The 17,500-nt window shown below is 38.4% G+C and overlaps 3 protein-coding genes across 3 annotated transcripts in view; 1 reads left to right on the top strand and 2 right to left on the bottom strand.

Moving 5' to 3' along the window:
• The window catches only part of pkhd1l1.1 (PKHD1 like 1, tandem duplicate 1), an 81,132-nt gene extending 77,384 nt beyond the window's left edge, over nt 1–3,748 (bottom strand). The window contains exons 1-5 of the mRNA XM_061930839.2: nt 3,694–3,748; nt 3,546–3,623; nt 3,336–3,480; nt 366–474; nt 240–297 (exon numbers count right to left, since the gene is read on the bottom strand). Coding sequence (XP_061786823.2) covers nt 240–297; nt 366–474; nt 3,336–3,480; nt 3,546–3,623; nt 3,694–3,748 — 445 coding nt within the window. The remainder of the gene's footprint in view (nt 1–239; nt 298–365; nt 475–3,335; nt 3,481–3,545; nt 3,624–3,693) is intronic.
• A 3,537-nt stretch (nt 3,749–7,285) lies between these two features.
• eny2 (ENY2 transcription and export complex 2 subunit) lies at nt 7,286–16,050 on the bottom strand. The gene is made up of 5 exons (XM_061931108.2): nt 15,997–16,050; nt 15,844–15,914; nt 13,230–13,300; nt 10,101–10,175; nt 7,286–7,574 (listed from the first exon to the last, which is right to left on the bottom strand). Exons 2-5 carry the CDS (start codon nt 15,909–15,911, stop codon nt 7,498–7,500), a joined length of 291 nt encoding a protein of 96 aa, XP_061787092.1. The 5' UTR covers nt 15,912–15,914; nt 15,997–16,050; the 3' UTR covers nt 7,286–7,497.
• Nucleotides 16,051–16,250: 200 nt separating this feature from the next.
• nudcd1 (NudC domain containing 1) overlaps nt 16,251–17,500 on the top strand; it is a 56,507-nt gene continuing 55,257 nt past the window's right edge. The window contains exon 1 of the mRNA XM_061931106.2: nt 16,251–16,490. Within this exon, the coding sequence (XP_061787090.1) occupies nt 16,376–16,490 (115 nt within the window). The 5' untranslated portion in view covers nt 16,251–16,375. The remainder of the gene's footprint in view (nt 16,491–17,500) is intronic.

The raw sequence follows: 17,500 nt of genomic DNA on the forward strand, positions 1-17,500 counted from the left end.
TCACGCCCCCCCCGCCAAGGGGGCCCACCCCACTATTTAAGAAGCACTCCATTAAAGGGGCTGTTTGGAATTTGCTCACAGTTAAATTTTTCTAGGGAACTTTTTTTTTCACGCCCCCCCTCCTGAGGTGAAAGTTTATCTATCTGTATGTGTCAAGGTATACATTATTATCTCTCACGACCCCCCCATTTGGGACGCCCCGGACTGGACTGTGTGGTGTTTCAGCACGGGGACATTACCTGGAGGGCCGCTGACCGGACTCAGGGACTGGATGGTGGGCGTCCTGTACCACTTGGTCTGTGGGGAGTTACAGTGAGAAGTTCCGAAAACCACCCGAAAAAACTAAGAACTGGACTTGGACTCACGTAGAAGCTGCAGTGGTACGGCTTGTATGCGCCGTTGCAAATGTTTTCATCGGGAATGGGAACCCCGTCCACGCTGACGTGGACCACGTACTGGTCGTGGGGCATGGGTCTGCCAACGGGATGTCGTAAAGTAGGGGTTACATTAGGCAAAAAGGAGGGGGGCTTAAAGGGTTGTCTTGAGGAACCCCTTTAAATCACGAGTTATGAGGATCCGGTGTGTTTCAATCAATCAATGTTTACTTATATAGCTCTAAATCACGAGTGTCTCAAAGGGCTGCACACATCAGGGCAAGGAAAAACTCAACCCAATGGGACATTGCGAAACCTTGGAGGGGACCGCAGATGTGGGGACCCCCTTCCTGGGCGACCGGTGCAATGGACGTCGACTGGATTTAGCATAATATTGTGAGAGTCCAGTCCATAGTGGATCTAACATAATATTGTGAGAGTCCAGTCCATAGTGGATCTAACATAATAGTGTGAGTCCAGTCCATAGTGGATCTAACATAATATTGTGAGAGTCCAGTCCATAGTGGATCTAACATAATAGTGTGAGAGTCCAGTCCATAGTGGATCTAACATAATAGTGAGAGTCCAGTCCATAGTGGATCTAACATAATAGTGTGAGTCCAGTCCATAGCGGATCTAACATAATATTGTGAGAGTCCAGTGCATAGTGGATCTAACATAATAGTGTGAGAGTCCAGTCCATAGTGGATCTAACATAATAGTGAGAGTCCAGTCCATAGTGGATCTAACATAATATTGTGAGAGTCCAGTCCGTAGTGGATCTAACATAATATTGTGAGAGTCCAGTCCATAGTGGATCTAACATAATTGTGAGAGTCCAGTCCATAGTGGATCTAACATAATAGTGAGAGTCCAGTCCATAGTGGATCTAACATAATATTGTGAGAGTCCAGTCCATAGTGGATCTAACATAATTGTGAGAGTCCAGTCCATAGTGGATCTAGCATAATAGTGAGAGTCCAGTCCATAGTGGATCTAACATAATATTGTGAGAGTCCAGTCCATAGTGGATCTAACATAATATTGTGAGAGTCCAGTCCATAGTGGATCTAACATAATAGTGTGAGAGTCCAGTCCATAGTGGATCTAACATAATATTGTGAGAGTCCAGTCCATAGTGGATCTAACATAATAGTGAGTCCAGTCCATAGTGGAACTAACATAATAGTGAGAGTGCAGTCCATAGTGGATCTAACATAATAGTGAGAGTCCAGTCCATATTGGATATAACATAATAGTGTGAGTCCAGTCCATAGTGGAACTAACATAATAGTGAGAGTGCAGTCCATAGTGGATCCAACATAATATTGTGAGAGTCCAGTCCATAGTGGATCTAACATAATAGTGAGAGTCCAGTCCATAGTGGATCTAACATAATATTGTGAGAGTCCAGTCCATAGTGGATCTAACATAATAGTGTGAGAGTCCAGTCCATAGTGGATCTAACATAATAGTGAGAGAGTCCAGTCCATAGTGGATCTAACATAATAGTGAGAGTCCAGTCCATAGTGGATCTAACATAATAGTGAGAGTCCAGTTCATAGTAGATCTAACATAATAGTGTGAGAGTCCAGTCCATAGTGGATCTAACATAATAGTGTGAGAGTCCAGTCTATAGTGGATCTAACATAATAGTGAGAGTCCAGTCCATAGTGGATCTAACATAATAGTGAGAGTCCAGTCCATAGTGGATCTAACATAATAGTGTGAGAGTCCAGTCCATAGCGGATCTAACATAATAGTGAGAGTCCAGTCCATAGTGGATCTAACATAATATTGTGAGAGTCCAGTCCATAGTGGATCTAACATAATATTGTGAGAGTCCAGTCCATAGTGGAACTAACATAATAGTGAGAGTCCAGTCCATAGTGGATCTAACATAATAGCGTGAGAGTCCAGTCCATAGTGGATCTAACATAATAGTGTGAGTCCAGTCCATAGTGGATCTAACATAATAGTGTGAGAGTCCAGTCCATAGTGGATCTAAAATAATAGTGAGAGTCCAGTCCATAGTGGATCTAACATAATAGTGTGAGAGTGCAGTCCATAGTGGATCTAACATAATAGTGTGAGTCCAGTCCATAGTGGATCTAACATAATATTGTGAGAGTCAAGTCCATAGTGGATCTAACATAATAGTGAGAGTCCAGTCCATAGTGGATCTAACATAGTAGTGTGAGAGTCCAGTCCATAGTGGATCTAACATAATATTGTGAGAGTCCAGTCCATAGTGGATCTAACATAATAGTGAGAGTGAAGTCCATAGTGGATCTAACATAATAGTGTGAGAGTCCAGTCCATAGTGGATCTAAAATAATAGTGAGAGTCCAGTCCATAGTGGATCTAACATAATAGTGTGAGAGTGCAGTCCATAGTGGATCTAACATAATAGTGTGAGTCCAGTCCATAGTGGATCTAACATAATATTGTGAGAGTCAAGTCCATAGTGGATCTAACATAATAGTGAGAGTCCAGTCCATAGTGGATCTAACATAGTAGTGTGAGAGTCCAGTCCATAGTGGATCTAACATAATATTGTGAGAGTCCAGTCCATAGTGGATCTAACATAATAGTGAGAGTGAAGTCCATAGTGGATCTAACATAATAGAGTCCAGTCCAGTTACAGTGGTCCGAGGTCCTCCATACAACAGTAGCACTCTAGTATTCTTGGGAAGTTGCTGCAAAAATGTGAGTCTCGGAACTCAGTCGGAACAGTAGAAAAAGAGAGGACCTAAGACGGAACCTTGAGGAACACCACTAGTATAACAATGGACGATGCATCTGAAGTAAATAAGCACATAAATCACATTACAAAATGAGGAGGGGACTTAAAGAGGTGCCTTGAGGAACGCCTCAGTTGTGTAAATCGGGAGTTCTACAGAAATGTTAATCTCTCAAATTTTGGACGGACCTAGTGTGTTGGTATGACGTGGGTCGTACCTGGTGTAGCACAAGATCTGGGTGCCGTGCGTGGAGTCTCTCTCCACATCGCAGGGCACGGACAGAGTGTCCGACACCAGCATCACGCGGTTGCCGAACGTGTCGTCCTTGGGATTCAGCCGGAACTGTCCCTCTTGGGCGAAACCTTAAAAAAAAGGAGCCGCGGTCACAACACCCCCGGTGTCGGCACCTTCCGGGTTGTGGACTCACCATCGCCCGTGAGGGTGAGACGCGTGGCTCCGGCGAAGCTTCCGATATGCGGAGACACGTAGCTGAGGCGCTGGGCATCTGCACGACACCGTGTCACAGTGAGACTGGATCGGGGTGTGGTCAGAAAGGTGGCGACAGGTGTACTCACAGGTGCAGCAGCAGAGGGTGAGGAGCAGAGCCGCCGGCGGAAGCATCGCCCGCATCCTCGCGCTTCTCCGACTCGGTCAAAGGAAAACAAGAGACTTGCTGAAAGGCGAGGAGTGGACCTGCTCTTTATAGAGCGGCGCTCACCTGGAAAGTGGGCAGGGTCTGCTCAGACCACTCGGGGGAGTACTCGGCAAAACTTGAACCGCCACGCATTGTGAGGCTATTTATAGCCAAATGTGCATTTGTCCTGTGCTTTCTCAGAAAGAGCATAATGAAAGGTTGCAGCTTTGAGGAAGAAACACAGCTTGGGCCACATACTTCTTTAATTACACGCAAACAACAAAAACTGGATTTACAACATATATATATATATATATATATATATATATATATATATATATATATATATATATATATATATATATATATATATATATATATATATATATATATATATATATATATACACATGCAAACAATAAAAACATTTATTTTTAGGATGGAAATTTTTTTTGCTTGCAAAATATTTAGCCAAAAAATTTTTTTAGGTTACAAATATTTGCTTTGGTTCAAATGTTTTTTTTTATATTGCAAATCAATTTTTGTTACAAATATTTCTTCAAAAATGTTTTTTGTTATAAATCTTTTTTGGTTCTAAATATTTTTTTAGATTCATTATTTTTTTGGTTACGAATCTTTTTTGTTGCAAATCGTTTTTTTGGGGTTGCAAATATTTGCTTTGGTTCGAATGTTGTTTCATTGCAAAACGTTTTTGTTACAAATATTTATTTAAAAATGTTTTTTTTTTATTAGAAATCTTTTTTGTTGCAAATCTTTTTTTGTTTAATTATTTGTTTGGTTACAACCATTTTTTGGTTGCAAATATTTGCTTTGGTTCAAATGTGTGTGTGTGTTTTGCTTTTTTTTTTTATTGCAAAACGTTTTTTGTTGCAAATATATATATATATACATAATTTTTTTTTAAATTATTATTATAAATCTTATTGGGTTGCAAATATTTTGGTTTCATTGTTTTTGTTTGGTTGCAAATCTGTTTTTTATATTGCCAATCATTTTTTGGTTGCAAAATATTCTTTGCAAATGTTTTTTTTTAGGTTACAAATATTTGCTTTGGTTCAAATGTTTATTTTTATTTTTATTGCAAATCGATTTTTGTTACAAATATTTATTTAAAAATGTTTTTTATTATAAATCTTTTTTGGTTGCAAAATTTTTTTGTTACAAACATTTTTTTTTTATTGCAAAACGTTTTTTGTTGTAAATATTAATTTTTATTTATATTACAAATCTTTTTGGGTTGCAAATATTTTGGTTTCATTGTTTTTTTGGGGGGTTACAAATCAGGTTTTTTTTTACATTGCATATCGATTTTTGTTTTAAATCTTTTTTGTTGAAAATCTTTTTTGGAATTATTTTTTTATTACAAATCTTGTTTTTGTTACACATTTGTTTTGGTTGCAAATGTTTTTTTGTTTTTTTAGCGTTATTCTTTTTTTTAGTTAAAAATCTTTTTGTCACAAACATTTTTTGGTTGCAAATGTTTTTTTTAGTTTTTTTTTGGTTGCAAATATTTTTGTTACTAATATTTTTTTATTTGCAAATATTTGCTTTGGTTGAAATGTTTTTTTTTTTTAATATTGCAAATGGTTTTCTGTTTCAAATTGATCTTTTTTCCCAAAAACATTTTTTTTAATCACAAATCTTTTTGTTTCAAATCTGTTTTGGTTGCAAAGGTTTTTTAGTTGTATTCTTTGTTTGGTTACAAATCTTTTTATTACAGACATTTTTAGGTGCAAATTTTTTTTTGGTTACAAATCTTTGTTTGTTTGCAAACCATTTTTTGTTTGTTCCGACTCAACCTCAAGCTTGTGGGCGGTGCCTCCTCTGGACAACACGTTGGAAGCCTGCTAATTGGTCAGTAACGACCACCTGCAAAGGTTTTAAGGGTGGAAGTCGTCCCACGTCAAGGCCCTATGGTAAATAAGTCAACATAAAGACTTGGAACATTAAGTTCAAGTTGAATGTCACCCAAAACATTTGTTTTTGGTTCAAAACATTTATTTTTGTTCGAAAATATTTTATTGTTGCAAAACTATTTTTTGTTCCCGCCCCCCCATTGTTTTATTCCAATTTAATTCAAAAGCTCAATATCCTGTCATCAGCCAGTAAAAATATATTTAAAAAATGATTCTTGAATATTTTGTATCGATTCAGAATCATAATAAATAAGAATCGATTTAGTAAATGTCCCAGTGTGATTATTGCAGTGTTTTGTGCGTAAACAACAAAGGAGCAGCAGGATGATCCACCAGCACCCTCTGGTGGTGAGGGGGAGAAACAAGCTGCCATAACCCTTGTGCAACCGGAACATTGACTACACACAAATGGGACCTGCTTATAAAAGTGACCTAAGTCCACAATAAATAATTTTTTTTTGACTTTCAACGCTAGAAATATTTTAACATCTGCAGATCTATCGATTGATATGTTTTTATTAGGGGAAAATGCAAAATATGCAATATTTCGAAGGAAAATATGTTGAAGAGTGGAATATTTGAGGTTGGGTAATTACAGCCTTGAATAGTTCCATAATGTCATTTTCATACAGAAGAGCAAAAATATATTTTCATTTCCTACTGAGCTAGCATGAGAGTGAAAGCAGGCATAAATCAGCCATGTTTATATATACACACATACATACATACACATATATATATATATATATATACACATATATATATATATATAAATATATCAGCTGCATTCGGGCGGAAGGCGGGGTACACCCTGGACAAGTATAATAAATACATATATATATATTATATATATAATAAATACATATATATATTATATATATAATCTATATTGTATATATATTACCCAAGATCATTTTCACTGCATTCCAGCAGTCTAATGGCAGTTTGACTCATTTACGCTTATCAAAGCTCTGAGAATTATGCTCATGATTTTTGGGGCCTCATTTTTTTAAGAGGAACAATTACAACCAAAAAAATATATATTTTTCGATCGGCAGGAATTAAATTAATTTGGTTTTCATGTCAAAAGTATCGTAACACATCAGGTTTAGAGAGGAGAAAGTGTGTATACTTTATGTTTATATCCTATACTCACAAGGTTGCAATCAAAAAGACGATGCCATTATGTAAAAAAAATAATTTAAAAATCAGACGTCAACCCTTGAAACTCAAGAATGATATCACATAATGTGCTCAAGGGTTAAGGCAGAACAAATTAAAATGTTTTATTTTCTAATAAAAACCTCTACTCCTTGAACCGTCTAAAGACAAAGCCTCTGGAGGAAAGCAAGCGTGTCTCACGGCTTTGTTTTTTCCATCATCCCTGAGGGAGCGCGCCACTGACAAGAATTTTCCCACAATGCAACGTCGAGCGACATTCCACCTTCTGTTGTTTGCGAATATTTAATGTCACCTCACGTCTCTCCGAGCAGCATTTTTGTCATTGTCTTCCACGACAGCCCTCGCCACGACCGCTGACATGTCACGAGAGCGCGTCACGCGTCGCCGCCGCGGCCAAGGATGACAGCCTCCCGCTTACCAAAATAGGCCCGACTTTTATTTGTTTTTGTCCAAAAGAAAGAAAACTGCTGCATTGACACACCAGAATCAAGCCGTACAAATATTAAAAACACTTGTGTCGCGGTGAGAGTGAACATCAGTCGAGGTTTTACTTACGGATCTATCTATAGGGGCGGGGGAGGGGCATAAAAACGAAAAAAAAAAAGTCTGGACAGCGGTGGCGATGTTCACAAGGCGGCATGTTGAGCCAGGAACGCTCGGATTCTCTGCAGGAGCTCTTTCTTCACGCTGTCGGGAACCAGCGCTGCAGAAAGACGCACATTGTTAGACACAAATCAGTCTTGAATGTGGAGAATTAATAAAAAGCTTCTTCTTACCCCAAAAAGCAGTGAAATTGTCACATTGTGTAAATGGTAAATAAAAAGAGAACACAACAAATCCTTTTCAACTTATATTCAATTGAATAGACTGCAAAGACAAGATATTTCATGTTCACTCTGAGAAACTTTGTTCTTTTTTGCAAATATTAGCTCATTTGGAATTTGAGGCCTGCAACGTGTTTCAAAAAAGCTGGCACAAGTGGCAAAAAAGAGTGAGAAAGTTGAGGAATGCTCTCATTAAAGACTTATTTGGAACATCCCACAGGTGAACAGGCTAATTAGGAACAGGTGGGTGCCATGATTGGGTATAAAAGCAGCTTCCATGAAATGCTCAGTCATTCACAAACAAGGACGGGACGAGGGTAACCACTTTGTCAACTAATGCCTGAGCAAATTGTTTAAGAACAACATTTCTCAACAAGGAATTGAGGGATTTCACCATCTACGCTCCGTAATATCATCAAAAGGTTCAGAGAATCTGGAGAAATCACTGCACGTAAGCCATGATATTACGCACCTTGGATCCCTAAGGCGACACTGCATCAAAAACCGACATCAGTGTGTAAAGGGTATCACCACATGGGCTTAGGAACACTTCAGAAAACCACTGTCAGTAACTACAGTTGGTCGCTACATCTGTAAGTGCACGTTAAAACTCTACTAAGCAAAGCCAAAGCCATTTATCAACAACACCCAGAATAGCCACCGGCTTTGCTGGCCCCGAGCTCATCTAAGATGGACTGATGCAAAGTGGAAAAGTGTTCTGTGGTCTGACGAGTCCACATTTCAAATTGTTTTTGGAAACTGTGGACGTTGTGTCCTCCGGAACAAAGGTGAAAAGAACCATCCGGATGGTTCAAAAGTATAAAAGGCAGCATCTGTGATGGTATGGGGGTGTGTTAGTGGCCAAGGCATGGGTAACTTACACATCTGTGAAGGCGCCATTAATGCTGAAAGGTACATACAGGTTCTGGAGCAACGTATGTTGCCATCCAAGCAACGTTATCATGGACGCCCCTGCTTATTTCAGCAAGACAATGCCAAGCCACGTGTTACATCAACGTGGCTTCATAGTAAAAGAGTGCGGGTACTAGACTGGCCTGCCTGTAGTCCAGACCTGTCTCCCATTGAAAATATGAAGGCTAAAATATGAGAAGGGAGACTGTTGAACAACTTAAGCTGTACATCAAGCAAGAATGGGAAGGAATTCCACTTCAAAAATGTGTCTCCTCAGTTCCCAAACCTTTACTGAGTGTTGTTAAAAGGAAAGGCCATGTAACACACTGGTAAAAATGCCACTCTGACTACTTTTTTGCAATGTTTTGCTGTCATTAAATTCAATGTTCACGATTTGCAAAAAATAACAAAGTTTCTCAGTGTGAACATGAAATATCTTGTTTTTGCAGTCTATTCAATTGAATATAAGTTGAAAAGGATTCGTTGTATTCTCTTTTTATTTACCATTTACACAACGTGACAACTTCACTGCTTTTGGCTTTTGCAGTTTGACCCATAAACTAACCCATACATTTGCTGACATAACTAAATATCTCCACCATGCGTTGATTTTAGATTTTCAGGACTGATGGGGATCCAAAATACATACACACAATAAACATGATTATAGGACATACACACAATAACATTATTATAGGACATACACACAATAAACATGATTATAAGACATACACACAATAAACATGATTATAGGACATACACACAATAACATTATTATAGGACATACACACAATAAACATGATTATAAGACATACACACAATAAACATGATTATAGGACATACACACAATAAACGTGATTATAGGACATACACACAATAAACGTGATTATAGGATATACACACAATAAACGTGATTATAGGACATACACACAATAAACATGATTATAGGACATACACACAATAAACATTATAGGACATACCGGTACACACAATAAACATGATTATAGGACATACACACAATAAACATTCTTATAGGACATAAACACAATAAACGTGATTATAGGACATACACACAATAAACATGATTATAAGACATACACACAATAAACATGATTATAGGACATACACACAATAAACATGATTATAGGACATACACACAATAAACATGATTATAGGACATACACACAATAAACGTGATTATAGGACATACACACAATAAACGTGATTATAGGACATACACACAATAAACGTGATTATAAGACATACACACAATAAACATGATTATAGGACATACACACAATAAACATTATTACAGGACATACACACAATAAACATTATTATAGCACATAGGACATTTTACTCGGTATTGCAGTATTGTCTCAAATACATATCTCTTTCTAAAATATACCGGTGTAACTCGTAATACCAGTATACCGCCCAGCCCTACGTGTGTGGGTTTGTGTTTGTGTGTGTGTGTGGACATTTGTGGTCACCTCGTCCTTTGGGTGTGATTTCCGTGACCAGGTCCTCCACGGTGACATGCTCCAGGCCCTTTTCTCGGATCACGTCTGGAAAGAGACGACAGAGTGTTTAACCTTAGGGCCCAAAACGGCCGGGTGTTCCTTATGTGATATGATTGTTCAGTTTGAAAGTTAGCGGTCGGATATTTTGCCGGAGACTTTTTGTTTTTATAAAATGGCATTGTGTTTTTTATTGCAACGTTGTTATAATAGGACATAAACATAGAGTATACACACGTTCTCTTTTGGCCCCCATTGACTCGCATTATAACTGCTCATTTGTACCCGACTGTAATCCTGGTATATTACTATGCTTTTTAAATGAAAACCGGATGGATCTCATTCTTGCCTATTAAAAATGTAAACAAATATATTATTTTGGTGTAATTGCTCCTTTTTACCACGAGATGGCGCCATAAAAACCATGAGCATACTTCTCAGAGCAACGATGAGAATAAATGAGTTAAACTGCCATTAAAACGGCTAAAATGCAATGCAACTGATGTCGGGTAATTGTGGGGTGGGGGGGGCGTGGCCTGCGGACCTGCAGCGAAGCGGGGTGTGCCAGGACCGGCTTCGAGATCAGCGACAGGTGCGTAGATGACCCACCTGGGAGTGTTTGTCTGATCACCTGTCGCTCCGTTAAAGGCAGCAGCCGGGAAGGAGAGGGGGGAGTCGTTGATGGTGGAGAGCGAAGACGAGCGAGAGCGAGACGGAGACAAGAACTTATGGCTGAAAAGCAACCCAAAGAACATTTACTAAAAACCAAATAATTGTTCACAACGATGAACGAGGCTGTCATGTCCGTCCTTGGTGGTCTGAAGAACCCGGAGGCGCAAGACCACCACAATAATAATAACCCGACCTCAAATATTCCAACATGCAACTTATTCTCAGAAATATTGTATTGTTTGCATTTTTCCATTATAAAAACATTCAATTTTTGACAAAGGTCATAAAACATAAAAAATAATAATCCAACTTTATATCAATAAATAGATATGCTCAAAGATTTCAAGCCTTGGGAGCAAAATAATATATTAGTTTATTGCTGACTCATGACACTCTTATGAGCGGGTCCTTTTTGGGTCCTAAGAGTAAATACGTGTGTAAAGTAAATCTTAAGCTTCTACAAGGGTCCAAAGAAAGCTGCACTTGTTTCCCCCAGTGCAGCCCATCATACACAATCCTTGTGTGTGACAAGAACACACATGTTGTTCTCTTTTCTGTGCATTGTAAATAGTAAGCAACTGCTAGCAAGAGGTGGCTAACAATGCAGACAATATGAAGGTTTCTAAAAAAAAACAATGCAGACAATATGAAGCCCTCTAAAAAACAATGCAGACAATATGAAGCCCTCTAAAAAACAATGCACACAATATGAAGCCAATAGGAAGCCCTCTAAAAAAAGAACACGGACAATATGAAGCCCTCTAAAAAAAGAATGCGGACAATATGAAGCCCTCTAAAAAACAATGCAGACAATATGAAGCCCTCTAAAAAAACAATGCAGACAATATGAAGCCCTTTAAAAAACATTGCAGACAATATGAAGCCCTCTAAAAAACAATGCAGACAATATGAAGGTTTCTAAAAAAACAATGCAGACAATATGAAGCCCTTTAAAAACATTGCAGACAATATGAAGCCCTCTAAAAAACAATGCAGACAATATGAAGCCCTCTAAAAAAACAATGCAGACAATATGAAGCCCTCTAAAAAACAATGCAGACAATATGAAGCCCTCTAAAAAACAATGCACACAATATGAAGCCCTCTAAAAAAAGAACGCAGACAATATGAAGCCCTCTAAAAAACAATACAGACAATATGAAGCCCTCTAAAAAAAACAATGCAGACAATGTGAAGCCCTGTAAAAAAAGAACGCGGATAATATGAAGCCCTCTAAAAAAACAATGCAGACAATATGAAGCCCTCTAAAAAAACAATGCAGACAATATGAAGCCCTCTAAAAAACAATGCGGACAATATGAAGCCCTCTAAAAAAACAATGCAGACAATATAAAGCCCTCTAAAAAACAATAGACAATATGAAGCCCTCTAAAAAACAATACGGACAATATGAAGCCCTCTAAAAAAACAATGCAGACAATATGAAGCCCTCTAAAAAAAGAACGCGGATAATATGAAGCCCTCTAAAAAAACAATGCAGACAATATGAAGCCCTCTAAAAAAATAATGCAGACAATATGAAGCCCTTTAGAAAATAATTCAGACAAAATGAAGCTCTTTAAAAAATAATGCAGACAATATGAAGCCCTCTAAAAAACAATGCAGACAATATGAAGCCCTCTAAAAAACAATGCAGACAATATGAAGCCCTTTAAAAAACAATGCAAACAATATGAAGCCCTCTAAAAAAACAATGCAGACAATATGAAGCCCTCTAAAAAACAATGCAGACAATATGAAGCCCTCTAAAAAACAATGCAGACAATATGAAGCCCTCTAAAAAACAATGCAGACAATATGAAGCCCTCTAAAAAACAATGCAGACAATATGAAGCCCTCAAAAAAACAATGCGGCCAAAAACGTGCCAAAAACTGAGTTATCGTGTGTCACCTGTGACGTCACACACCTAGTTTAATTGTTTGTACTCACTGGGATGGTTGTATCTTTCAGCATGAGACTTATCTCCTCCTTGACCTGCTAAATTCAACATAATCTCCACTCCTCCGATAAAAAATGCTGAGCAAACAAACCGCTTTCTGAGTCTTGCTAGCGATGTTATTGGGTTGTATTTGTTGAGAGCAAGTGTCCACTGCTTGAGTATGTCCGTATTTTTACGTAGCGTGCGGCATTTCAAAGTTGTCCAAATTTTTCAGTAACTTTGACAAACTGAAAGAAGATTCGCTAGCGTGAGCATGGTCGTGTGTCACCATGCAGGAAAAGTAGTTCCTCTGCGTTAGCTCTTACAATACCACTGGTTAATAAGCATATGACTTGTATTGTTAGCCGCTTCTTACGAGCAGTTTTTTACTATTGAAAAATACATTATTTTGTCCCACATAGGGTTGTGGATGATCGTCAAAAATCCAAAACAAGTGCAGTTAAGTCAACAAACAATCTTTCACGAGTACCTTTGCAATGAGCTTTCAGTTGATCCTTCCATCCACACTCCACCAACTTTGCCCTGAGTAGCTCTTTCAACCTAAGGCAAGACATTAGCCACAACATTAGGTACTTTGCAAAAGAAAAACACCTAAATCTAAATATCCAACAAGATTGATAGGATTGTGTAAGTGTACAACATACAGTCGCGATAAATAGTGTACATACACTTGTAAGGAACATCATGTCATGGCTGTCTTGAGTTTCCAATCATTTCTACAACTCTTATTTTTTTGTGATAGAGTGATTGGAGCACATACTTGTTGGTCACAAAAAACATTCATGAAGTTTGCTTCTTTTATGAATTTATTATGGGTCTACTGAAAATGTGAGCAAATGTGCTGGGTCAAAAGTATACATACAGCAATGTTAATATTTGCTTACATGTCCCTTGGCAAGTTTACCTGCAATAATAATAATAATAATAATAATAATAATAATAGATTTTATTTGTAAAAAGCACTTTACATTGAGTAAACAACCTCAAAGTGCTACAGTGTATAAAAATAAATAAAATAAAAAATAAAAAGATAATACAAAATTTAAAAAAATAAAAACTAGAACAGCCAAATAGCTAAAACTAGTATGCATACATCTAAAAAAAAAAGGCTTTTTTTTTTTTTAAAAGAAGGGTTTTTAAGCCTTTTTTAAAAGCATCAACAGTCTGTGGTGCCCTCAGGTGGTCAGGGAGAGCGTTCCACAGACTGGGAGCGGCGGAGCAGAAAGCTTCTGGCAAGCTTCTGGTGGCATTTTTGACCACGCCTCTTGACAAAATTGGTGAAGTTCAGCTAAATGTGTTGCTTTTCTGACATGGACTTTTTTCTTCAGCATTGTCCACATGTTTAAGTCAGGACTAAGTAGAAGCATTTAAGTCTCATCTTAAAACTCATTTGTATACCCTAGCCTTTAAATAGACCCCCCTTTTAGACCAGTTGATCTGCCGTTTCTTTTCTGCTCTGCCCCCCTCTCCTTCGTGGATGGGGAGGGGGGCGCACAGATTCGGTGGCCATGGATGAAGCGTTGGCTGTCCGAAGTCGGGACCCGGGGTGGACCGCTCGTCTGTGCATCGGTTGGGGACGTCTCTGCGCTGCTGACCTGTCTCCGCTCGGGATGGTCTCCTGCTGGCCCCACTATGGACTGGACTCTTACTATTATGTTAGATCCACTATGGACTGGACTCTCACTATTATGTTAGATCCACTATGGACTGGACTCTCACTATTATGTTAGATCCACTATGGACTGGACTCTCACTATTATGTTAGATCCACTATGGACTGGACTCTCACTATTATGTTAGATCCACTATGGACTGGACTCTCACTATTATGTTACATCCACTATGGACTGGACTCTCACTATTATGTTAGATCCACTATGGACTGGACTCTCACACTATTATGTTAGATCCACTATGGACTGGACTCTCTCACTATTATGTTAGATCCACTATGGACTGGACTCTCGCTATTGTTAGATCCACTATGGACTGGACTCTCTCACTATTATGTTAGATCCACTATGGACTGGACTCTCACACTATTATGTTAGATCCACTATGGACTGGACTCTCACTATTATGTTAGATCCACTATGGACTGGACACTCACACTATTATGTTAGCTCTACTATGGACTGGACTCTCACTATTATGTTAGATCCACTATGGACTGGACTCTCACACTATTATGTTAGATCCACTATGGACTGGACTCACACTATTATGTTAGATCCACTATGGACTGGACTCACACTATTATGTTAGATCCACTATGGACTGGACTCTCACACTATTAACTAAATCCACTATGGACTGGAATCTCACTATTATGTTAGATCCACTATGGACTGGACTCTCACTATTATGTTAGATCCACTATGGACTGGACTCTCACATTGTTATGTTAGATCCACTATGGACTGGACTCTCACACTATTATGTTAGATCCACTCGACGTCCATTGCACCGGTCGCCCAGGGGTCCCCTCCAAGGTTCCTCATTGTCCCATTGGGTTGAGTTTTTCCTTGCCCCGATGTGGGATCTGAGCCGAGGACGTCGTTGTAGCTTGTGCAGCCCTTTGAGACACTCGTGATTTAGGGCTATATAAGTAAACATTGATTGATTGACTTTGGGAAGGCCATTCTAAAACTTTAATTCTAGCCTGATTTAGTCATTCCTTTACCACTTTAGACGTGTGTTTGGGGTCATTGTCCGGTTGGAACACCCAACTGCGCCCAAGACCCAACCTCCGGGCTGATGATTTTAGCTTGTCTTGAAGAATTTGGAGTTAATCCTCCTATTTACTCTCTGTAAAGCAGCAGTTCCATTGGCAGCAAAACAGGCCCAGAGCATAATACTACCACCACCATACTTGACGGTAGGTTTGGTGTTCCTGGGATTAAAGGCCTCACCTTTTCTCCTCCAAACATATTGCTGGGTATTGTGGCCAAACAGCTCGATTTTTGTTTAATCTGACATCAAATAGACAAAGATAAGGGCTTCTGGAGGAAACTCAAGACAGCCATGACATAATGTTATATAAAGTATATGTCAACTTTTGATCGCAAATGCAGTTCTCTTACCGCTCCCGTTCCCCCATTTCTATCAGCTTCTGGTTAATCGCAGCCCTCATCTGGGAGTCCTTGCTCATGGTCTGGCGGGGAAACAAAACCACAAATAACAACATTTGAATGCGTCTCCGCGGGGAAAGGAAATGTTTTATTTCGCACACTTGCCTTTGTCGGGATAAATCAGCTGGGGAGGAGGAAGCGCGCGGTCCTTCGCTAAAATACATCGACAGAAACATCGCAGCGATATTATGGTTCCGTCTTATTGGAAGATGCTCAGTGAAACAAAACATATTTTAAATACTAATCGAATTTTTTTTTTTAAATAAATAATTAGTGAAAATAGCCATAACTATGATAATTCATTGAGTAGTTAAAAAAAAAAAAACATACCGATTCCACTTTTCCCAACTTCCGGTCCGCTGGTAGATGTCCTCGGCTTGAAATACAAAAAGCACGTCATAAGTGCATGGCAGAAAACACTGCCTCTTCTCGTTTACTTCAATCAGACTTTTAAATATTGACTGTTAAATTAAAGAAACCTACCATGGCTGCGCCAAATTACTCCCTGAAGACCAACAGAGAGCTGTTGGACCCCAACTTTGAAAGTTACCGGTTGTCTCTGGACGCCATACCGACGTACAACGTAGAGCTGGACGCTGGTGAGGGAAGTTAGCATGGAACTGCTCATAATGCTGTTATCACTCATTAAATAATATTTTTATAATGATTTTATTAACACTGTTAATAATAAAAATAAAATCTTAATGTTTGGTGGCAATTTTTTAGCTAGCTAACTTAAACCAGTCAGGGGTTCAACTTGAAAGTACTGTAATGTCCGCCAAATTTTGAATTTCTCTGGTAATTATTTTTTTCTATATGTACACATTTCTACCAGTTTCATCTGTCCTGCTATAAGCATTCACATTTTGTCTTAATGTTTTGTAAACATATGGTGTTTAGTCGGGTGTAACGGTACACAAAAATTTCGGTTCGGTACGTACCTCGGTTTAGAGGTCACGGTTCGGTTCATTTTCGGTACAGTAAGAAAACAACAAAATATAAATTTTTTGGTTATTTATTTACCAAATTTGTAAACAATGGCTTTCTCCTTTGAACATTGGGAACACTATAATAATTCTGCCCACGTTAATCCACATTAAACCATACTTGCCAACCCTCCCGAATTTTCCGGGAGACTCCCGAAATTCAGCGCCTCTCCCGAAAACCTCCCGGGACAAATATTCTCCCGAAAATCTCCCGATTTCCAGCCGGAGCTGGAAGCCACGCCACCTCCAGCTCCATGCGGACCTGAGTGAGGACAGCCTTTTTTCATGACGGGAGGACAACAGGGTGACAAGAACTAAATCATCCAGACTAGAGATAAATTGTATTATTATGTTTATCTTACCTAAAAATAAATATATTTATTAATTGAAAAAAAACAAACTAAATACATTTTTACTATATTTTGCTAAAAACATCAAAATTAATTGTATTTTTATTTGTATTTTTTTGTGACTCATTACATCCAGCCATAGAATTATACATTAAAATAAACATATTTGAAATAATTGATTTTAAATTATCATAATAATTAATTTAAAATGACCATATTTAATTATTAAAATAATTGCTTGTTTATCAACAACTTTAGCATTTTATTCATTAC

The sequence above is a fragment of the Nerophis lumbriciformis genome, linkage group LG37 (genome assembly GCF_033978685.3).
Source record: "Nerophis lumbriciformis linkage group LG37, RoL_Nlum_v2.1, whole genome shotgun sequence".
Taxonomy (NCBI): Eukaryota; Metazoa; Chordata; class Actinopteri; order Syngnathiformes; family Syngnathidae; genus Nerophis; species Nerophis lumbriciformis.

Coding starts and splice junctions, on each gene's coding strand:
- eny2 (XM_061931108.2), bottom strand. CDS start 15,911: ATGAGCAAGGACTCCCAGATGAGGGCTGCGATTAACCAGAAGCTGATA. Junction 13,301..15,843: donor GAAATGGGGGAACGGGAGCG/GTAAGAGAACTG, acceptor GTCTTGCCTTAG/GTTGAAAGAGCTACTCAGGG. Junction 7,575..10,100: donor AATCACACCCAAAGGACGAG/GTGACCACAAAT, acceptor GTCTTTCTGCAG/CGCTGGTTCCCGACAGCGTG.